Source organism: Mesoplodon bidens (genome assembly GCF_964165515.1).
Source record: "Mesoplodon bidens genome assembly, chromosome: 2".
NCBI lineage: Eukaryota > Metazoa > Chordata > Mammalia > Artiodactyla > Ziphiidae > Mesoplodon > Mesoplodon bidens.
The window spans coordinates 37,469,599-37,494,217 of NC_138177.1; the positions used below are offsets into that span (position 1 = coordinate 37,469,599).

General features: G+C 39.0%; 2 protein-coding genes across 4 annotated transcripts in view; one reads left to right on the top strand and one right to left on the bottom strand.

Moving 5' to 3' along the window:
• LOC308610448 (torsin-1A-interacting protein 2-like) overlaps positions 1-3,167 on the bottom strand; it is a 43,541-nt gene extending 40,374 nt beyond the window's left edge. Inside the window, exon 1 of the mRNA XM_081223570.1 lies at positions 3,080-3,167. The gene's annotated coding sequence lies outside the window, so the exon portion shown is untranslated. The remainder of the gene's footprint in view (positions 1-3,079) is intronic.
• TOR1AIP1 (torsin 1A interacting protein 1) overlaps positions 2,404-24,619 on the top strand; it is a 47,717-nt gene continuing 25,501 nt past the window's right edge. Inside the window, exons 1-4 of one of the 3 annotated variants that reach the window (XM_081223566.1) lie at positions 2,404-3,242; positions 4,942-5,016; positions 10,616-10,675; positions 11,802-11,846. In XM_081223566.1, the coding sequence (XP_081079692.1) occupies positions 2,759-3,242; positions 4,942-5,016; positions 10,616-10,675; positions 11,802-11,846 (664 nt within the window). In that variant the 5' untranslated portion in view covers positions 2,404-2,758. The remainder of the gene's footprint in view (positions 3,243-4,941; positions 5,017-10,615; positions 10,676-11,801; positions 11,847-24,619) is intronic. The other 2 variants (XM_081223565.1, XM_081223567.1) reach the window with 2 other exon arrangements.

The following is a 24,619-nucleotide window of genomic DNA, read 5'->3' on the forward strand; positions in this document are numbered from 1 at the left end:
CCTGTGAGCCATGGCCGCTGAGCCTGCGCGTCCGGAGCCTGTGCTCCGCAACGGGAGAGGCCACAACAGTGAGAGGCCCGTGTACCGCAAAAAAAAAAAAAAAAAAAAAAAAAAAGCTGCTTTATTTAGAAATCCAGTGTCAAGAACGTTAGATTTCTAGACTTAGGCCTAATAGCTAGGTCCTTAAATTGCCAGTCATTTAACCTGAATTATAATTTTTTGTGTATCTGTCTTCCCTAGTATACGGCAAATTCCCTCAGGGTAAAAAACACTCATTAATTTAATTCATATATTTATTAAGCATCTATTCTGTGTTTAATAAATATATGAATTAAATTGATGAGTATATTCTTTGTTGTAATCATTTCTTCTCTTGTTCTCTTTTGATTCACTGAATTCCTCTACATATCTCAAACTCCCAAAGTAACTGTTTAACATCTGGAGCTCATGCTTCCTCTCTTGGTATTGGCAGCCCAGCAATTCCCTTATAATATTAGCTGAGTCTGTCTCTGTTATGTCACCTCTTTTGGGCCACCCTTGTAGTCTGGAAAACATCTACAGCAGAATATCTGGTTTGACAAGGGTTTACCTTTACCTCCCAGTTAGTGATGAAAGTTGGTATTTGTAAAGTTGCTAAGGTGTGGGAGGCACGTATGGCAGAGCTAGGATTATGTATCCTTATTACCTAAAGAGGGAAAATCCTAAGCAAATACATGTGTTAATGCTAAATTAAAGTTGCCGTTCCTCTGATTTTACTTCAAGCGTCTCATGATGTTTCTTTGAAAAACCATTCCTAAGCTCTTACAAGCATTTTTAATTACAAAATAACACATGTACTGAATATTCAATAATATATAGAACCTCCTGTCCTCTCTTTTTTAATATGTCCCCCAAAACTAAGTTTTACAATCTGTAACCAAGTTTCTATATAGTCACCTGTCCTGGTAACTGTTTTAAAGAGGCTCTTAATATATGCATTACTGTTCATAATATGAACTTTGTATATTAATACTATAAAGTTTTATATTCTTTAATAATTTTGTCTATTACAGAACTTTTACTATTATATGTTAATGAGTAATACAGTAGATACCTTATAAAGCATTAGTTAAATAAAAGCCAGGTATTAACCAAGTATCAACACTTTTCAGCATTTTGTCAAAAAGACTAAGTCCCACGAATCTTCCAAATATACTATCTAACTCAGGCTGCCGAGGGGGAACATGCTTTTAATTTTCCCTTAAGACAAAAGATTTTTTTAAAAAGTAGCATCTCCCATGTTGCTATTCCTTCAGTTTCTTTGGCTATATTGTATACAGTAAAAAAAAGCTCAACTAAATGAAGCTCCTAACAGGCAAAAACCTAGGTGTTTCTCTAAAGCATGTAATTCCTCTTGTCTGTGGCCAAATTTTTGGACAATTAGTGAAAACACAGAACACTTTAAGATGTCATTAAATTGAAATCTGTGCCCAGTTTGGACAAATGAGTTGCTCAAAAACATTCTAAAGTGGTTTTAAATACATGAAAGATAAACAAATACCTTCAAATTTTTCAGGCTCGTTCATTATAATTGCTATCCAAATTGCAACTTTTTAAATCTAGTCCTAAAATTATAGAAAGCCGTCCAAGAAGTGTGTATATTTGAAGGCAAGATTAATCTTTTTTCAATAACTGTTCAGACTTTATACTAACTTAATTAACATTCCCTCAGTGTGTCTAAATTTGGTTAGATGTTTGCAGATTATCCACATCTGCAAATACGGTACACAGAGGTGGAACATAGGCTTTTATCATGCTTTCTTATTCAGTAAACTAAACGCAGGAAAACCCTATATCAAATGCAGTATATCAAGTCATGCCCAGAATCAAAGTAAAAATAATGGATCACAAGTGAAAATTACAGTGCCGTCATTAATTAAAGTATTTGTTCATTTCTCACTGTCCATAACACAGCACTAGCAAGCTTTCTGAACAGTGCTGCTGGACTAGAGCTTTTATACGAAACCAGGAATAAGACTGCTTGCTATGCGCATTTTGCAAATGTTAATCCACCCCAGTATGCCTGTAGATCCGATTTCGTACACTCAATGAGGGACTTAAAACCTAAAAAGTGGTTAAATGCCTTCCCAAGGACCTTGAAACTAAAATTTTCTCCAAGATGACACCTGCAAAAGTATCTTTCTTATCACCCCTGCTAAGGAACACTTGGAAAGGTACGGCGGAGGCAGCAGTCGATCAAAGAGGCTGCGGGAAAACTGCGCAACAGCCTGGGCTTGAGGACTGAAACTTCCCCTCCACTCCGCCTTTCCCAGGGACTCGGTACTGGGGGACGGGCCGGACGTCTCCTGCGTGCCGGCAACAGTTGCCAGGAGCAGCGGGCTGAGTACCGGCACTCTGCCCAACCAGTGGTCTCTTCTCCGTCGTCCCCTCCTTCCCTCCCTGAAGGCCGAGGACGGCGACGTCCTCCTCCCTCTTCTCCTCCTCTTTGGTGCCTTCAGCCAGGAGGCGGGAGTGACCCGCGGCAGCTGACCCAGCACAGGCACTGCCTCTCCCACAGCCCTCAGAACACACGATGGGCCCAGAGGCGGGTTTGCAGCACAGCAGCGACGACGCAGGCGGCAGCCTCAGCGACTCTCAACTGCCTCCCTGACCATCGACACCACTGCCGAACACCCGAAAAGCCATCGCCACAAACGGCGGGAGACTCTACAGGCCCCCCAAGACACCTTCGCGATCGACTCAAGCTACGTCAACAACTATGGCAGGCGAGGGGTGGCGGGCGGAGCCGGAGAGGGAAGGATGGGGGCTGTACGTCACGCCCAGGGCTCCGCTACGGGACGGGAGGCCCCGGCTCGCCCCTCAAAATGGCGGCAGCAGTGACGCGCCTGCGTATGTAACTCCTACGCCGTCACGCCACGGCCGGCGGGAAGTGAGGTTCTCAGAAGAGCCGCCCGAAGTGTACGGCGACTTCGAGCCCCGGGCAACCAAAGAAAAGGCCCCGGTGGGAAGACAAATTCCGCTAGAAGAGTTCCGGCCCGATTCGGCGAAAGAGGAAGTGAGAGAACGCTCCTATTATTACCTTCGGTCTCGGAAGCGGAGGCAGCCGCGACTCCAGGAAGCCGAGGAGATGAACACGCGAAGAGCTACTCGCCTCCAGCAGCAGCAGCACTCACAGCCGCCTCCGCTGCAGCCGTCTCCGGTTACGACCCGGAGAGGATTACGGGACTCCCATTCACCCGAAGGTGAGGCCGACGGAGGTAACAGTCTCAGCCCCGACCCAGGGAGGGAGTGCCGCGAGCGTGCGCGCGCAGAGGGTGTGTGCGCCTCGTCCGGGCGTGTGCCTTTCCGGACCTCACCCCCTCGGGGCTACTCCGCCCGGATGGGCGTCCGCCCCGACCGCTGGCGGGAAAGCGGCAGGGGCGGGGGCACTGGAAGGGAAGGCAGTCGTGCGGAGCTACCTGAGCAGAGCCGGGGAGCCGCGTGCATCCGTTTAGGGGTGTCAGGATTGCCTCTTTTCTGCAGGCTTGCACGTTGGGACGGCGAGTTAGGCGGCAGGCGGGATACTGAATCACTCCGGGCTCGGTTTCATATCGGTTCTCTTTGTCTTGCAGATGTTTCTACCAAAGCCACTTCCATTTCCTCCTTTAACTCTCAGAGGCCAGAAGTCCCTAGCTGAGAATTTTGGTTCTCATCTAACCTTCCAGTCTTTTTCCGTCACTACCCAGGTGGGGAGAGAGGGAGGGGAATTTTGTGAGTGGCCATTTTGAGGACAAGTGTAGTTGATGAATTGATTTGAGACCCCTCCCAAATACTTACACCGAAATGGGGTAAGGCAGTTATCCTGAACTTGAAGCTTCCCAGTGCCTGATAAACTTGAGCTGATCGCTCTTTCTAGAGTGTGATGGTCTCTGGCAAAAATTCGCATGTTGGGGACCGTCAGTGGTTAAGGAGTAGCCAGACAAAGCAAGACTCTTAATTAGTTTTCGTCTGAATGGGCCGCAAGGATACTGACAAGGTGATTGTATAGTTTTAGGATGAAAACTATACAATATACAACTATACAGATGAATCAACTCCCTTAATCCATCCTCTCCCACCCTGCCCCCTCTCCCCCCATCTAACACTGAGTCACAGATGAAGTTTCATGTTGGTTCCCCGTAGGGCACCTATGATGTAAAATCAGGGGGTTTGAATCATAATGGGATTACATAGTTAGTGATAGACCTTTGATGGATATGATGAAGAGGAGGTGGATTTTCAGTTTAGAGCAGAGTAATAGGCTGCACATTTACCGGCTAACACGTGAAGTGCTGACACATTGGAAGATGTGTTGATTTTGGAAACCATGTTAAAGATAATATAAATTAGTATTGGGAGTAGCAATTCAAGACAGTTGAACCCATATATATGTTAGTTTTATCTCTCTTTTAAGATTGTCAACTTCTGAAGACAAAGACCCTACATATATATTTATGTATTTGAAGGACCACATTATACTTCCGTGCTTATGTTCATTCTGTATCTCCAATATCTGGAAGAATGCTTTAGAAGGCAAAAAATAGATATGTTAAATTGTATTGACTCTCCCACACAGGCTGGTGCAGTTGTATAAGCTAATTTTTTTAACACATAAAGGATATACTTCTATTTTAGTAAATCTGTAAGGATCTACACGGTTTTCATTCTTCTGCTTTAGCCCATCTTTTAAATTTTCTAAAGTAATGTAATTTTGTTGTAAAGCATCATTGGTGAATAGTTTATTTTTATATTGTCTTAAAGAGTAGTTCTGGCTAGTTAAATTCCTAAGTTTTGGTAAACCTAATAACACATTTCTGAAGGAATGAATTACTTGCATTTCTGTTTATATATTGCTGTTAATATACATAATCTCTACTCAGTTCACATATTCTGAATTTTAGAATTGTCGTATCTATTCTTTAGAGGATGAACCACCTTCACAAACTGTTTTAAGCCCAACCGTCTCAAAGAAAACTATCAGGAGAACACAGACTCCAGGTAAGAAGAGTGAGTTTATTGTTTTCCTTATGTGCCTGCTTTTTTTATGTATAGATTTTATAGCCTAGTCTATCAAGGGTCGCAGATCATACCTCATTCAACGTTTCAGTGAATCTTCTTTATAGGTTGTTTATTGAATTAAGCAATAGTAGCATGTGTCAAGAAAAGACAGGGCACATACTTGAGTACGTACTAAGTACCATATACTTTGTGTATGTTAATTCATTCACATAACTATGCAGGATAGATGTACCCATTTTTTGGTGAGAAAACTGGAGCTCAGAGTAGCTAACTTTTCTCTAAGAATACTTGCTATGTAACTGAGCCAAATTCAGACCCAGGTTTGTCTTCTCCAAAGCCCTTTCATTTGCCCCAAGTACCTCACTGTCACTGTCCCGTGTAATAATTACTACTCAGTAAAGCTTGTTAAGTGTTGAATGAATGAATATGTCACACTACTTTCCATTTGAAATGGATTAAGGGCTTCCCTGGTGGCGCAGTGGTTAAGAATCCTCCTGCCAGTGCAGGGACACAGGTTTGAGCCCTGGTCTGGGAAGATCCCACATGCCGTGGAGCAACTAAGCCCGTGCACCACAACTACTGAAGCCCGCGCACCTAGAGCCGGTGCTCCACAACAAGAGAAGCCACCGCAATGAGAAGCCCGCGCACCGCAACAGTGAGTAGCCCAGCTCGGTGCAACTAGAGAAAGCCCGCGCACAGCAACGAAGACCCAGTGCAGCCAAAAATAAATAAATAAAAGAAAATGGATTAAATGGTCTGCATTGTAAAATCATGACACAACATGGTCGATCTCAGTTTGATAATATATTTCATCAAATCTAAGATCTCATCAGTTGTAAGATATACTGTCATTGTTTTATGTACCACCTAGGAGGAAGAAATGCTGCTAATTAAACTGTAATATGCCTTAGATTTTATGATACATCCCACTTTCAGAGATGTTAAAGTGTAAAAATATTTGCATCTTAGTGTCAATGTAACATGACAATAGGGTACATTTGATACTCTACTTAATGTTTTAAAACCTGTTTAAACTATTTTGAAAAACAAGGGAAAGGATTAAGTTGTCATTAATTCGTAACATCCTTTGGTTTTTAGTTCCATTTATTTTCAGTTTGCTTTTTTTGATATTAGGAAAGTCCACAGCAATAAATGATTGTAGCTATTGAAACTGATCATCTCTGGCTTTTTATTTTTAAACCCAAATCCTGACTTCTTTCCTTACCCATTGCTTCTAATAAGATTATTCCTTATAATTTAAACTGTTCTGTTCTCAGTTTAGAATGAATAAATATCTGGTTCAAGTTCAGTTCCAAATAACACACCCTTTATGCTTAATTCCTTAAATAGCCTATGGTACTGTGTTAAGATTATAAACTACCTTAGAAAAATGCTTTGAGTGATAGGTGCTATAAACAGATTTTCCAGGCCATTTTTTTTTTAAGATTTATTTATTTATTTTTGGCTGCGTTGGGTCTTGATTGCTGTGCGTGGGCTTTCTCTAGTTGCGGTGAGCAGGGGCTACCCTTCATTGCAGTGCATGGGCTTCTTATTGCGGTGGCTTCTCGTTGCGGAGCATGGGCTCTAGGCACACAGGCTTCAGTAGTTGTGGCACGCAGGCTCAGTGGTTGTGGCTAGCGGGCTCTGGAGCACAGGCTCAGTAGTTGTGGCACATGGGCTTAGTTGCTCTGTGGCATGTGGGATCTTCCAGGACCAGGGCTCGAACCCGTGTCCCCTGCATTGGCAGGCAGATTCTTAACCACTCCGCCACCAGGGAAGTCCTTCTAGGCCTGTGGAAAAACCATATACTTGAAATTTTATTTACAGGAGATTTAATTTCATGTCCCTTATACTGGGAGAAACAAAAATTTCTCATTTTTAAAATCTGCAGTAAATTTATAAAAATTATGGAGTTAAGTAAACTGATGTAATGAAGACTGTTGAGCACCAGCCTATAGACCATTATAAAACAATTATACAATAGAATGTCTCGTACAGTCTTTTGGAGTTCACATTAGGCCTGTATTTAAGAACTGCTGTTGAGGTACATGGCTGCATAATGTTGTGGAAAGAGCACTGGACCTTGGTTGAATTAGCTACTCACCTTGAACCTCAGGCCTTTATCTGTATGACTTACCCAGCCTAACTCACAAAGCCACTACAAAAATGATATAGTACTTGCCAAGTCAGTTTGTACACAGTAAAACATACAGATATAAGGTGGGGTTTTTTTCCTCACAGCACTTTATAGGAGATGTGAAGTTCATAAAAGTTTGCTTAAGCATTTCTTTTTTCTCAAGAAGCTCATGCTATAGTTGGTAATGGAAAAGACAAAACATTTCCCAGTATAGATGATAGATCGATGGAACTCATGCATGCATTACCTGGAATATATCGATATCATACTGTGCTACAATATAACTAGAAATAAGGGTATGTGCATCTTTGGGAGACCTGAGATACTCGGGGTTCTCTTACTCTAAAAGGTGCTTTTAAAAATTATACTGCATCTAGCACTTGGCATCCTCCTGTATCATTCCTCTTAATAAAAGGAGAAAGAGTTCAGGGAAGTCATTAAATGAATGGTTATAAAGTCTTTCTAGCAGAGGAATTATTTAAACAGGAGTCAACTTTGATGGAAAACTGCTTTAAGTGCAAGTTTAAGGATAGGCCCTTCCTTGTTTGAGGGAATGTAAATTGGTGCAGTCACTATGGAAAACAGTTTGGAGGTTCCTTAAAAAAACTAAAAATAGAGTTGCCGTATGACCCTCCAATCCCACTCCTGGGCATATATACAGAGAAAACTCTAATTCGAAAAGATACATGCACCCATATGTTCATAGCAGCACTGTTTACAGTAGCTAAGACATGGAAGCAACCTAAATGTCCATCAACAGCTGAATGGATAAAGAAGTGGTATGTGTATATGTATATGTGTACACACACACACACACACACACACATACATACACACACACACAGGAATACTACTCAGCCATTAAAAAGAATGAAATAATGCTGTTTGCAGCAACATGGAAGGACCTAGAGATTATCATACTAAGTGAAGCAAGTCAGAAAGAGAAAGACAAATATATGATATCACTTATATGTGGAATCTAAAATATGATACAAATGAACTTATTTACAAAAAAGAAACAGATTCACAGACTTAGAAAACAAATTTATGGTTACCAACGGGGGAAGGTGGGTGGAGGAAGGATAAATTAGGAGTTTGGGATTGGCAGATATAAACTATTAATATAAAATAGATAAACAACAAAGTCCTACTGTATAGCACAGGGAAATATATTCAGTATCCTATAAGAAACCATAATGGAAAAGAATATGAAAAAGAATATATATATATAACTGAATCACTTTGCTATACACCAGAAACTTAATACAACATTGTAAATTGACTATACATCAATTAAAAAAGAAAAAAGATAGTCCCTTCCTTCTTCTTGTAGAATCATAGACTTTCAATTTAACTTTGGTATTCAGAATTGTGCCATAATTGTATATAGGGCCAGTGGTGTGGTCTGAGAGAACTTTATCCAAAAATGTCCTTGAAAATAATGACCTAAAGCAAGGGGCCACTTTCTAAAACAACCTAGTAAAGAAAACTACATCATTTGTCATCCTGTGTTTGAAGTCGTGAAAAAATGTTGATTGTAGTAGTTTAGAATAGGGATATGGTTTAAACTCTGCTTAATGTTTGAAGTTTCAGAATTGCATTATTTTCACATTGAAATAGCCATTAGGTTGTTCAGTCAGTTCAGTCCACATATACCTATATGACTTCTTCTATGGCCAGGTTCATTCCTTTCATGAAACTAATTTCATAATCTAAAAATACAGTAGGAAAATTTCATTTACTTTTCCTAAAGTTAAATATTTTTAACCGTTATGGTTTCTAGCTAAGTAATTATAGTTAATTATTTTTAATACCTTCTATTTTGTCATGAACATTTGATTCTTTGTAGTTACAGCATTCATTCATTCTCCAGATATTATTGAGCACCTACTTTATACCAGTGCCCTTGCTAGAGCTTGGGGGTGCAGTGGTGAGCAAAAGCAGCAGACAAAGGAAGGAGATTGCTACTAAAGAAGGGTACTTGTTATTTTATTCTCTAATACCTCTCTGGGCTACTCTGTCTCCCTCAAGTATCTTACCTAGGGCTATATATATGGTAGAGCGTATGAGAAAAGCTTAAATGAAAAGATGGGGACTGAAATAGTAATTGATGTCTATAGAGTAAGTTAAGTTTTAGGCTTTAATTAAACCTGAAAAGGATGGGAATACAGAGGAGAAAAAGAGGAAGGTAGTTGTAATAATAAGAGTAACAGACATGTACAAGATTTCTTTTTAAAGCTGCTTATATAAGTTCTAAATACCTGATATGTGAAATTCTAACAACTCATAATAGTTCATAGAATCTTAGAACTGGAAGATTTAGGGAAGACATCTACTCAGAGTTTCTATCAGTGTAGGTGTCCCTCTGTTAACATGTATCTGTGCATTGTTAATCATCTGCAGTGATGTGGAAATCACTTCCTCACTCTCCATTCTGTTTTGAAGACAACACATAATTTGGTTGTTTTTCGTTTTACTATTGAACTAAAAGCTACTTTGCTGTAACTTTCTCTTGATCTTAGTTCTGCGTTTTTGAGCTACACAAAGTCAATTTAATTGTTTCTCTACATCTCTGTCTTGAAGATGTACAAAATCATGCTCAGTAAGTATTTTTAGAACAAATGAATGGGTGTCCCTTCAAGATTTCTCTTCTTGGTACTGTAAAGGGGAAATTGGGTTAAGTCAGTTTTGTGAAAACAAACATAGGCAGCCAGTGTAATGGCAGGGGTCAGGGATAGCTGGTTCAGAATGTGGTTTTTACACTTCTCATACAGAGCCAAACATACTGCTTTTTTATAGAAACAAATGAAACAAAGCATAATATAACCCAAATTTAGATGTAGATTGCATTTTATTTTATGCTGCGTGAGGCTGTTTGAGGAAACACACCTTGGATTTCTAGGCTAACATTAATATTTTATTTAATGGGATTGGCTTCCTCATTAACCCTATGCCATTGAACCATAGACAGTCTGAAACCTGGCTAACATTAACATTGTTTTAAAAATTGGAGTTTGCATTTCCTGAACACACACAAGGTTAAGTAATTGGAGGGAGTGTATTAAGTCTCAGAAAGTTAACCCTCAAATTAAAATATGACATAAATAATCCACAATTAGGGTATGCCACAAATGGGGTAGATAATTGAGTTGGTGCTATGGTACAGATTTTGGTTCTTAATTGAGAAATTTAGAAGAGTGTTATTTGATATTCCTTTCTTGTTATACAAATATGCCCTGGTGAGAAAAACTGCAAAATTTTCCATCAAGTCCGTAAGTTTTTTATAGCAGGAAACTTTTCTCTAGTTCACTATTGTATTCCCATACTTAGCAAAATGGAGAGCTCAGAAAAAACTTGGCTGACTAAATAGATGATTGTATAATAAATCTAATATGTTTGACATTTTATATATTTTTTTAATGTTTTCTCTTCCTGTATTAGTGGTGAGTGAAGATCCTGTAATCAGCCTGCGTAGACCCCCTCTAAGAAGCTCAAGATTTGGTAAGAGACTGTTTTGTCTGTTGGTTCAACTTTCTTATATTTTTAAATAGGGTATTACATGTACTCATATGGTTCAAAATTCAAAAGTTTCTATAAATATACAATGAAAAGTCTCCCTGCCCCTTCTGACCTTTGCCCACCCAGCTTCCTCATCAGAGGCAACTAATGTTGTCAGTTTCTTAGGTATTTTTCCAGAGGTATTTTATGGAGATGTAGGGAAATTCATGTATAAATGATATTTTCCTCTCTTTTTTTAACCCAAATTTTAGCCCAATAAATACTCCTTTCTGTACTCTTATTGTTTATTTATTTTTACTTGAAATATATTGAGACATCTTTCCATATAAGTGTATAAAGGACTTCCTCATTCTTTTTTTTTTTTTTTTTTTTTTTTTGCGGTACGCGGGCCTCTCACCGTTGTGGCCTCTCCCGCTGCGGAGCACAGGCTCTGGACGCGCAGGCTCAGCGGCCATGGCCCACAGGCCCAGCCACTCCGCAGCACGTGGGATCCTCCCAGACCGGGGCACGAACCCGCGTCCCCTGCATCGGCAGGCGGACTCTCAACCTCTGCGCCACCAGGGAAGCCCCCCTCATTCTTTTTAAGAAGTTGTTTCTTATATGTTGCTATGATTCTTTTTGTTAGCAAAATGGTTTTAAATTAGGATCAGGGACTTTTTATTCTTCCCAGTATAATGCTAATAAAAAATTCAAGACTGAGGCTTTGTGGCTCAGGGCTATATACTTTCCCTGCCTTAATTACATTTCTTTTTGACTAAAACCTTAAAAGAGTATTGCCCTTAAATTGATTTCATGACTATGAAAGAAAACTAGTAATGTCATTCCAAGAGGTCTACTTCTACTTAATTTTTAGAGTTTACAGACCCATAAGGGTGCTTTATCGTGGGAACTAAAAAGGAAGCTTATTTATCTTCACATGAGGTTTCTACTCCTCAGTCATTCCCTTTAAAAAAGAATTCGGTTGATTTTTTTTTTGATAGGTGGCTGTCCTTTTAAGTGTTATAAATGATAAAAATCTGTTAAGGTTTTGATGATGAACCTGTGGTAAAGAACCATATGATGCATTTCTTTTTCAGCTCTAATCATTTTCTTGCTATCTCTCTTGCAGATTCGTCATATAAAACAAATGGAAATACTAAAATGAGTGAATTAGGTTTGTTTATCTCTAATTCTTGTAGGTTCTCTTTGAGGTCTCTAATTATCAGTAGAATACAGGAGTACATTCATTTGGTCACTGGCTTGAGAATATTACTTTGTTCATTATCTCACCTTGAGGGGCAGTGTCCTTATGACCATAAACTTTCTTAATTACCTGGGTTTTTATTCTCTCTAAAATTATGTCTTTTGTTACATTATTGTTTAAATTCATGTAAGAAAATATAAGAACATATATTTTAGTTTTTACTAGCAGTCAAGTTCACACTATAGGGAGAAAAGGATATCAATTTACCAATTAAGGTTTTTTCTTGATTTAGAAAGTGAATTTGAGCTTTTTCAAGGTAAGTGCAGTGTTCTTTGCCATGTTTGTTGAAGTGGTTTATATTCTTTGCAGTGTTTGCCTTGGTGTAAGACATGAGCTACCAAGATCTGCAGCTTTAAGTGAATTTACATTGATTGTGGTTGGACTTAGGTTACAATTCTTTTCTAAATTTGGAGATGAGTCAAAAGGAGGGAAGCTTCATTTTTCTTTATAAATAGTTGCAACTTGTTTTAAATTTCTTTCACTTAAGCTCAGGCTAATTTTTTTTAGAGACTTCATTATTTATAGTGTCTGGGTACTGAAAATGATCCTTGTAGTATACAACTTATCACGTGTACTTTCACCCACCAGTTTCTCAAATGCTCTATTTAAAAACCTAGAAAAAAAAATTTTAAGTCACAGAATCTTAATTAGAAGAGAACTTGGAGCTGAAATAATCTAGCACTTTTATGTTCTTTGTATGCTAGATTTAGAAATCATTTCTTTTTTTTTTTTTTTTTTGTGGTACATGGGCCTCTCACTGTTGTGGCCTCTCCCGTTGTGGAGCACAGGCTCCGGACGCGCAGGCTCAGCGGCCATGGCTCAGGGGCCCAGCCGCTCCGCGGCATGTGGGATCTTCCCGGACTGGGGCACGAACCTGCGTCCCCTGCATCGGCAGGCAGACTCTCAACCACTGTGCCACCAGGGAAGCCCAGAAATCATTTCTATAAGTACTTTATAATAAAAACTAACTTTAAAAAAGTTAAAACTAACTTTAAAAAAGTGCTTTCCAGCTTAAAGGGAATTTCTGTGAGATCAATATAGGGAATGGCACCCTCTTTTTTTTTTTGTTTTATAATAATGCTAGTACATCTTGGAGTATATAAAATGGCTATTCATGGAGCTTGAGCACTAGTGATACTTCCAAACTATTCTTTATTCTCTTTTTCTTGCAGCCCCACTCTGTTCTCCAAACATGATTGGCATAGAACAGTCTTAAAAGGTACCTTTCTTGAAGGTATCTATAACAGGGGTCCACAAACTACAGCCTCTGAGTAAAATCTGACCTGCAATCTTGTTTTTGTACAGCCTGTGAGCTAAGAAAAGATTTTTACGTTTTATATTCACACACACAAATATGTGTGTGTGTGTGTGTGTGTATGACAGAGACCATATGTGGCTAGAGAAGCCTAAAATATTTACTATTTGGCCCTTGATGGAGAAAGTTTGCCAACCCCTGATTTTATCAGTGGCAGAAATAAATACAGCATATCACCCAAATTAGCATTTGTTTGTTCTAAGTAAATTCAGAGAGTTCCATACTTGTCTGGACATAGATTTATTGCAACATTCCACACTAGGTTTTCCTGACAACACAAAAAGACAGGAGACATAGTGACTCTCCTGTATTCTATCTAGTCTTCTCTTTGAGAAGGCATGATAGTCTCACTTCTGAATCTTCATGTCTTTGTCCCCAGACACAACACAAGCGAAGTTTATATTTCCTTGAGTACCCTTCACTACTCACACGAGCACATTCCATAAGTCTCTAGGAATAGGAAAGTCTATAGTAGAAATATATCTGGGACTTTGTGTTTTTCTTAAAAACGATGACCAGGAAAAAGAAAGTGAACAGAAAGTGATACAGTTAGTGGATGGTCTCCACCCACCAGAGGAAGTGGTTGTAAGTGGTCTACGTTTACAGCAGACAAAGACCTAGGACTTCTGAAAGTACCTTTTCCTAATTGGTTGAAGTTGTTAGAAAAGTGACACCTCCTTAATAGCACATTTAATTATTGCCATTTGTCTAAAAGCCACAGATTTTATAATTTAATAACTTTTTTTGATTAAGGGTATTATTGCTCCAAATGGGATTTTAATTTCTTAAAGTTTCTGCATGAGTGTAGGGAAGAGTAATACCTTTTTATTTTTATTTTTATTTTTATTTTTATTTTTTTTTTGCGGTACGCGGGCTTCTCACTGTTGTGGCCTCTCCCGTTGTGGAGCACAGGCTCTGGACGCACAGGCTCAGCAGCCATGGCTCATGGGCCCAGCCGCTCCGCGGCATGTGGGATCTTCCCGGACTGGGGCACGAACCCGTGTCCCCTGCATCGGCAGGCAGACTCTCAACCACTGCGCCACCAGGGAAGCCCCAAGAGTAAACCTTTTTAAAAAAATTTTTTTATAATGCTCTAACCTTCCACATGTAGCAGCCAAGAAGTTTAAAATAAAGGAAGCTGAATGACAAAAGAGGGAAATGAAATTAAAAACTATGTAGTCATAGATACTGCTGATTCACCATGAGATTGTATTTGAGATTGTATTTGAATATTTATCTGTACATTCTCTGCAGCTTGGGTTAAAAAAATGAAAATTGTTTTAAGTATTAAAATAGTGGTATATATATATATGGTAGCCTAGAGAAGTTCCCTACTCTGGAAGAGGTCAGGAAGATTTTATGGAGCTGGCATTTGAATTGAATTTTGAAGGATGAATAGCAGGCAAAATGGGGAAGGAGAATTACAAATATCGCCAATACTAGTAATTGTTTTGTAATAGAATGTCACTCTTTTACCTTTAGAGTTCAGGCAATATGAGAAACTCCTTTACATTAGAGGCAACACTCACAGTAACTGTGGCTCTTTGAGATATTTTATGTTAAATAATTTTCAGAATGACATTCTAAATCAGTAGACTTGGGTTTCTAGAATTTCATTTTCTAGAGTGAGAAACATGTTTAAAAATATATATAAAGTCAAGACAAAAGCCTATTACAATGATGATTACTTGTCACATGTACAAGATTTATTATTATTTAAGCTGTCTAATTCATAAAATATTACTGGATTGTAAGGCACAAAATAATACCATTTTTTGTTCTTAGTGATGCTATCAAGATAGCCTAGCTTGACAAGTTATTGTTTATGTCTTGTATAGTGCTGATAAATATTTACTGTTAGGAACATGGAATTCTAAGGAAAGGATTTTTAGACACAGATTAAAAGTCTTTAAAGTGTTCAAAAATAAATTAAATACTTCAAATATGATAATAACATATTAGAAGTATTAAAAGTAAATGGGGAACTCCGTTACATAAGCTGGTTAAAAAATAATTCTTAAATCCTTCCCCATGCTAATTAGAACACTAACATAAACAGAAAAAAAGGAGATTGAATTTTAGGCAACCTGGTATATGAAGGACTGATTATTAGTTAATTGGCTCTAGACAAATTGACCTGGAACTTCAAAACTATTATGGGAATAAATTGTATCAGGATGAAAAAGGGAAGGATTACTGTATAATTTATTTTTTCTGATAGTTGGGTGAATGAATATAAATCTTCAACATACTTATCTTTCCATTAACACAGATTCAAAAATCAGTTCAGCCTTAAACATAGTTTGCTACACCAAATAATTTTTAAGCTATATAAAACATAATGCCCTAATATAAATGTAACTTTAGCCAAGCTGCTGTATTACATGACTTACACTTAGGTGTTGTTGGAACCTCTCATTTTAGGAGGAATTCACATCTCAGCCTTTTCCCATCATTCATTCATTTATTCAAAAAATTATTGAGGAAGGGACTTCCCTGGTGGTGGTGCAGTTGTTAAGACTCTGCTTGCCAGTGCAGGGGACGTGGGTTCAAGCCCTGGTCCGGGAAGATCCCACATACTGCGGAGAAACTAAGCCCATGTGCCGCAACTACTGAGCCCATTTGCTACAACTACTGAAGCCCGCGCACCTACAGCCCATGCTTCCTAAGAGAAGCCACCACGATGAGAAGCCTGCGTGCTGCAATGAAGAGTAGCCCCCGCTCGCTGCAACTAGAGAAAGCCTGCACGCAGCAACAAAGACCCCATGCAGCCATAAATAAATAAATAAATAAAATTATTGAGGAAGACTTTTTGGTTCCACATGTAAGGAGCTTGGAAGTCACCACTTCAGCCTAATAACAAGTCAAAAACTGACAACTGAAAAATCAACAACTCTTAGATCCATGAGAGGAGATGACGCAGGTAAAACCACTGACCCCAAGATTGGAGAAACAAACATAGGAAGTCGTGGCTTACTGGAGCCAAGATTCACAAGCAGAAGCCTCTGCAGGAGGTAGTAGCTGGGTAGGTAGCTGGGTAGGAAAATCTGAGCTGCAGTTGGTGAATTGTTGGAGGCTCAGCGTGGACAAGTCTGAAGAGTTAAAAATTCCAGGAGGACCCAGTCAAAGGTGGGCCCCTACTGTATTGTGAAATTTACCTCCAGAAGCTCAGCCAGGCTCCTATAATGAATATCAGCAAAAAATCCCCTTGTACTTATGCAAGGTAGAGGGAGAAAGGAAACATTTTGAAATATGCCAGGGCATTCTGTTCTTCTTAATAAGGCAAGTCTTCAGGGAAATCTAGTTAACTGGACCCTAACCTACTCTATTATTATCAAAGCCCGACTGACCTGAAGGAAGGGAAATTCCCAACACCAGACCACTCTGAACATCCTGTCACACCTAAAGGGGAAGGGAAAAAAAGTGAGGAACTGTTTTGAAGTTCACAGTCCAGAGGCATAAGCTTAACTAAAAACAGAGACCTAGAGCTATAGAATACTTCCCCTTCCCCAACACCTGACCACCACCTTACTAAAGATCTATTTACAGCAGTTCTTTTCACCCAGTACAGCATGTCCAGCTATCAAGAAAAAATTACAAAACATGCCAAAATGCAAAAAACACAATTTGAAAAGATACAGCAACATCAACCAGACGTGGCAGGGATGTTAGAATTATCAGACCAGGAATTTAAAACAACTATGACTAATATGCTAAGGGCTGTAATGGATAAAGTAGACAGCATTCCAAGAACAGAAAAACGATGTCAGCCAAGAGATAGAAATCCTAAGAAAGAATCAAAAAGAAATGCTACAGATAAAAAAGCACTGTAACAGAAATGAAGAATGCTTTTGGTGGGCTTATTGGACTGGACATGGCTAAGGAAAGAATCTCTACAGGATATATCAACAGAATCCTCAAAGAAATTATAATTATGTGACATGATGTGTTAGTAAGTGCTATGATGATAATCATATTGCAATATATAAATGTATCAAATCAACACATTGTACACCTTACCCATAACACAATGTTAAGTATCAGTTATATCTCAATTAAAAAAAATAGAATCCTTGAAACCAAAAATCAAAGAGAACAATGACTGAATAATACAGAATATCCTAGACTGTTCGACAGCTATAGAAGGTGTAATAATGCATGCATAATGTAAATAATAGAAGGAGAAGAAAGGAACAAAGAAGTGTTTGAAATAATAATGACTGAGAATTTCCCAAATTAATGTCAAACACTAAATTCAGATCCAGGGAGCTCACAAGCACCAAGCAGGATTAATGCCAAAAAATAAAAATACACTTAGGCATATCCTTTTTAAACCACAGAATGTCAAAAATAAAGGAAAAAATCCCAAAAGAAGTCAGAGGGAGACAACACATGACCTGTAAAGGAATAAAGGTCAGAATTACGTCTAACATCTCCTCAGAAACCATGCAAGCAAGAGATTGGAGTGAAAGATTTAAAGTGTTCAAAGAAAAAAACCCCACCAACCTGGAATACTGTACCTTGCAAAACTATCCTTCATAGGTGAAGCCTCTACCCAAGCTAACTAAGAAAAAAAGAAAAGGAAAGAAGAAAAAAAAAAGGAGGAAAAAAAGTGGGACACAAATTACTGATGTCAGGAATAAAAGAGGGGACACTATAGATCCCATGGAAATTAAAAGGATAACACAGGAATATTATGAACAACTCTATGCCACAGATTTGATAACCTAGATGAAATGAACTGATTCCTCGAAAGACATAATCTGCTAAAACTCACTCAAGAAGAAATAGGTAATCCAAATAAATCTATATCTCTTAAGTTAATTGAATCAATAATTAATAACCTTCCAAAACAGAAAGCACCAGGCCCAGATGAGTTTCCTAGTGAATTCTATCAAACATTTAAGGAAGAAATTTTACCAATTGTCTACAATCTCTTGGAGTATAGAAGCAGAAGAATTACTTCCTAACTCATTCTGTGTGGCCAGCATTATGCTAATACCAAAACCAGACGAAAACATACTGAGAAAAAACTATAGACCAATGTCAGAAACACAGCAGAGTGAAGCATCTACCTTTGTCTCTCCCCTTCACTCTACAACCAGTGAAACATCCACAACTTAACAAAGGTGCCTCTGCCCAAAACAACAGGATGCTGGAGAATTCCACACAGCTGTACATCTAAAGCTGGGTGAATTTTAACACTTAGTGGAAGTGGAACTGAGGGAACAGTGGAGATGGGGCTTGCAATTTGAGTCCCTTGATGGGACAGCAGAGCCCACAGCTTCAGAGAACCCAGTAACTGCAAGAAAGGCTACATGCATGACTCGAGCCAACTGACTGCACCAGCACCAGCACCCATGGCCACAAGTAACTGGTGGGTAGCAGCAGTGGGGCCCCATCACAACAGCTGCTGAGGTGCGCACATCCACAGCCCCCTCCACCTCCTATTCACAGTGGCAGAGCCTGAAAACCTTACAACAGACAAGGTAGAGTTGCCTGCATGACTCCAGCTCCCTCTGCCCCCTCTGTCCTCTCCCCTTCCCCCGATGGTGGGAAGTGGCCTCTAAATAGAAATCTAGAAATGATACAGGTAGAAGAGGAAAGAGAAATAAGATGTTTTAAAAACGAGGAAATCCTATGAGAGAAGTCCAACTCTTTTAGGAAGGGCAACATTAGGATAATGGGTATCCCAGAAGAAGAAGGGAGCAGAGAGGTTATTTAAAGAAATAATAGCTGAGAATTTCCCAAACCTAGGGAAGGAGCTGCATATACAAGCCCATGAGACTAAGAGAACACCTAATTACCTCTATGCAAAAAGACCTCCTCTATGCAAAAAGACCTCCTCCAAGACATAATATTAAGATTGTCAAAATTCAATAACAGTATTCTAAAGGCAGCCAGGGAAAAAATAATGGTGACCTGCATACAAAGGAACCCCCCATTAGGCTATCAGTGGATTTCTCAGCAGAAACCCTACAGGCCAGGAGTAGAATGACATTCTCAAAATACTGAAAGATAAGAACTGTCACACAAGAATACTCTATCCAGCAAAGTTAACATTCACATATAAAGGAGAAAAAGACTTTCCCAGACAAAAGCTGAAGGAGTTCATCAGCATTAAACCTGCCTTGCAAGCTCTATTGAAAGGAGCTCTTTAACCAGAAACAAAGTGGCCAAAATATACAAAACTTTGAGCAAGGTGATAAATAGAACTAGAAAATTGCAACGGTCTATCAAATTTTTTAAACCCTCTATCATCACATAAAGGTTAAAGGGAGAAAACAAGCAGAATAATATAACTATCTCACTTTGATAACAAACTCACAACATAAAAAGGAATAACTTAAGACAACAAAAACATAAAAGGGGAAAAGGACAGAACTTGTATAGGTAAATGAAGATATCAGTAGAAAAAGGACTATTTTAACTAAGATGTTTTATACAAACCTCAGGGTAAACACAGAACATTAACGTGGAGCAGAGACACACAACATAACGAGAGGAAACTGAGAAAGATATCTTAGAAAACCACCAAACCAAAATGGCAGACAGGGGACTTCCCTGGTGGTTAAGACTTCACCTTCCAATGCAGGGGGTGTGGGTCCAATCCCTGATTGGGGAGCTAAGATCCACGTGCCTCATGGCCAAAAAACCAAAACATGAAACAGAAGCAATATTGTAACAAATTCAGTAAAGACTTGAAAAAAATGGTCCACATCAAAAAAGAAAAAAAAAAAAATTGCCAGACAGAAGCACTAGGAGAAACAAGGTATAGATCAACCAGAAAAAAACAAAAAAAGATATGATGGCAGTACTATGTCCTTATCTATCAATAATCACCCTAGGGCTTCCCTGGTGGCGCAGTGGTTGAGAATCTGCCTGCTAATGCAGGGGACACGGGTTCGAGCCCTGGTCTGGGAGGATCCCACATGCCGCGGAGCAACTAGGCCCGTGAGCCACGACTACTGAGCCTGCGCGTCTGGAGCCTGTGCTCCGCAACAAGAGGCCGCGATAGTGAGAGGCCCGCGCACCGCGATGAAGAGTGGCCCCCGCTTGCCACAACTAGAGAAAGCCCTCACACAGAAATGAAGACGCAACACAGCAAAAATTAATTAATTAATTAATAAAAAAAACTCCTACCCCCAACATCTTCTTTAAATATATATATATATATGTATATATATATATATATATATACTATTAAAAAAAATAATCACCCTAAATATAAATGGATTGCACTCACCAATCAAAAGACACAGAGTGGCTGGATGGATTGAAAAACAACTATATGTTTCCTCTAGAAGACATAGCTCTAAAGACAAACATAGGCTAAAAGTAAAGGGATGGAAGATGTTACATCAAGCAAATAGCAGCCAAAAGAAAGCTGGTATAGCCATACTCATATCAGAAAAAGTAGACTTCAAGCCAAAAAAGGTAACGAGACAAAAATGAACAGTATGTAATAATAAAGGAGACAATTTATCAAGAAGACATAAGAGTGACAATTTATCAAGAAGACGTAACAGTGATAACAGATCATTCAGACAGAAGGTCAACAAGGAAACGCTGGCCTTAGATGAAACATTAGACCAGATGGAGTTGATAGATTTTTAAACAACGTTCCATCCAAACATAGCAGAATATACATTCTTCTCAAGTGAACGTGGAACTTTCTCAAGGATAGACGATATGTTGGGACACAAAACAAGTTTCCATAAATTTAAGAAGATTGAAGTCATACGCCATCTTCTCTTACCACAATGGAATGAAACTAGAAATCAGCTACAAGAAGAAAACTAGAAAAATTACAAATATATGGAAACTGAACAACTATTGGATCAATGAAGAAATTGAAGAAGAAATAAAAAATTACTTGAAAACAAATGTAAATGAAAATACAGTATGCCAAAATCTATGGGATGGAGTAAAAGAGGGAAGGTTTTTTTTTAATTTTTATTTTTAATTATTTTTATTGGAATATAGTTGATTTACAATGTGTTAGATTCAGGTTTACAGCAAAGTGAATCTGTTATACACATATCCACTTTTTTTTTTTTGTGGTACGCGGGCCTCTCACTGTTGTGGCCTCTCCCATTGCGGAGCACAGGCTCCGGACGCGCAGGCTCAGCGGCCATGGCTCACGGGCCCAGCTGCTCTGCAGCATGTGGGATTTTCCCGGACTGGGGCATGAACCCGTGTCCCCTGCATCAGCAGGCGGACTCTCAACCACTGCGCCACCTGGGAAGCCCCAAACACATATCCACTTTTTAAAGATTCTTTTCCCATATTGGTCATTACAGAGTACATCCATGTCTTTTTTTTTTAATTAATTTTTATTGGAGTATGGTTGCTTTACAAGGAGGGAAGTTTATATCAATAAGGTCTACCTCAAGAAACAGGAAAAATCTTTAACAATCTTACCTTACACCTAAAGAAACTAGAAAAAGAAGAACAAACGAACCCCCAAATTAGTATAATTAAGGAGAAAGTAAAGATAAGAGCAGAAATAAATAAGAAACTAAAAAGACAGTAGAAAAGATCAATGAAACTAAGAGCTGGTTCTTTGGAAAGATAAACAAAATTGACAAACTGTTAGCTAGACTCACTAAGGAAAAAAGCAACAAGGCTCTGATAAATAAAATTAGAAACAAAAGAGGAAAAAAAACAGGTACCACAGAAATACAAAGGATTATAAGAGAGTATTATTATTAACAGCTATACACCAACAAATTGCACAGCCTAGAAGAAACGGAAAATATCTTAGAATCATACAACCTTCCAAGACTGAATCAGGAAGAAAGAGAAAATCTGAATAGACTGATCACTTGTACAGAGATTGAAACAGTAATCAAACAACTCCCAAAAAACAAAAGTCCAGGACCACATGGCTTCACAGGCGAATTCTGCCAAACATTTGATGAAGATTTAATACCTATCCTTCTCAAACTGTTCCATAAAACTGAAAAAAAGGGAATACTTCCTAACTCACTTTAACACATTATTGACCAGAGATGCCACAGGCGTTAGTTTCTGCAGAAATCCCCTGGTCAATAATGTGTTAAGAGGCCAATGTCACCATGATACCAAAACCAGAGGATGATAACAACAACAAAAAATCACAGTCCAGTATCTCTGGTGAACATAGATGTAAAAATCCTGAACAAAATATTAGCAAACTGAATTCAACAATATATTGAAAAGATCCTACACCATGATCAAGTGGGATTTATTCCATTCAAGGATGGTTCAACATTATTAAATCAATCATCGTGATACACCACCTTAATAAAATGAAGGATAAAAGCCATAAGGTCGGGCCTCCCTGGTGGCGCAGTGGTTGAGAGTCCGCCTGCCGATGCAGGGGATACGGGTTCGTGCCCCGGTCTGGGAGGATCCCATATGCCGCGGAGCGGCTGGGCCCGTGAGCCATGGCCGCTGGGCCTGCGCATCCGGAGCCTGTGCTCCGCAACGGGAGAGGCCACAACAGTGAGAGGCCCGCATACCGCAAAAAGAAAAAAAAAAAAAGCCATAAGGTCATCTCAGTAGATGCAGAAAAAGCATTTAACAAGATTCAATACTGATTATGATAAAAATTCTAAAGTTGGTATAGTAGGGGCATACCTCAACATAATAAAAGCCGTATATGATAAACCCACAACTAACATGATACTCCATGGTGAAAAATTGAAAGATATCTCTCTAAGATCAGGAATAAAACAAGGATGTGCACTCTTACCACTCCTATTCAACATAGTATTGGAAGTCCTAGCCAGAGCAATTAGCTAAGAAAAAAGAAATAAAAGGTGTCCAAATTGGGAAGGAAGAAGTAGAAATAATAAATGAATACAATAAAGTTGCAGGATATAAAATCGATATATAAAAATCTGGGCATTTCCCTGGTGATGCAGTGGTTAAGAATCTGCCTGCCAATGCAGGGGACACAGGTTTGAGCCCTGGTCCAAGAGCATCCCACATGCTGCAGAGCGACTAAAAGAACAATGTGCATAGCACAGGGAGATCAGCTCGGTGCTTTGTGACTACCTAGGTGGGTGGGATAGGGAGGGTGAGAGGGAGACACGAGGGAGTAGATATGGAGATATATGTATATGTATAGCTGATTCATTTTGTTATAAAGCAGAAACTAACACAGCATTGTAAAGCAATTATACTCCAATAAGAATGTTAAAAGAAAGAAAGAAAGCAATGTCATTTACAGTTACAACAAAAATAATAAAATACCTGGAAGTAAATTTAATCATGGAGGTAAAAGTCATGTACAGTGAAAAATATAAGACACTGTTGAATTGAAGTAGACACAAATAAATGGCAAGATATTCTATGCTCATGGATTGGAAGAATTAAAATTGTCAAAATGTACTTATTACCTAAAGCAAACTACTGATTCAGTGCAATCCCTATCAAAATCCCAAAAACATTTTTCACAGAAAAGAACAAAAAGTTTTAAAACTTATGTAGAACCACAAAAGTCCCCAAGTAGACAAAGCAGTCCTGAGAAAAAAGAACAAAGCTGGAGGTATCATACTCCCTGATTCCAAACTATACTACAAAGACATAGAAACAGCATGGTTGCTATGGCAGGAAAACATACATAGATCAATGGAACACAATTGAGAACCCAGAAATAAGCCCACACACATATGGATAATTTATGACAAAGGAGCAGTGAACATACAATGGAAAAAGGATAGTCTCTTCAATTAATGGCATTGGGAAAACTAGACACCCAAATGCAGAAAAATGAAACTAGACCAAACCATACACAAAAACTAACTCAAAATGGACTAAATATTTGAATATAAGATGAAACTGTACACTTCTAGAAGAAGCAGAGACAACATGCTCTGTGACATCAGTCTTCGCAGTATCTTCCTAGATACGTCTCCTCATGCAGGGGAAACACAAGCAAAATTTAACAAGTGAGATTACATCAAGCTAAAAAGCTTCTGCAGCAAAGGAAACCATCAATAGAATGAAAAGACAACCTACTGAATGGGAGAAAGTATTTGCAAATGACATATCAAATATGGGGTTAATATCCAAAATATATGAAGAACTCATACAACTCAAAAACAAAAAACCCCAAACAACCTGATTAAAAATTGGGCATAGGGGCTTCCCTGGTGGTGCAGTGGTTGAGGGTCCGCCTGCCAATGCAGGGGACATGGGTTCGTGCCCCGGTCCGGGAAGATCCCACATGCCGTGGAGCGGCTGGGCCTGTGAGCCATGGCCACTGAGCCTGCACATCCGGAGCCTATCCTCCTCAATGGGAGAGGCCACAACAGTGAGAGGCCCGTGTACCGCAAAAAAAAAAAAAAAAAAACATTGGGCATAGGAGCTGAATTAG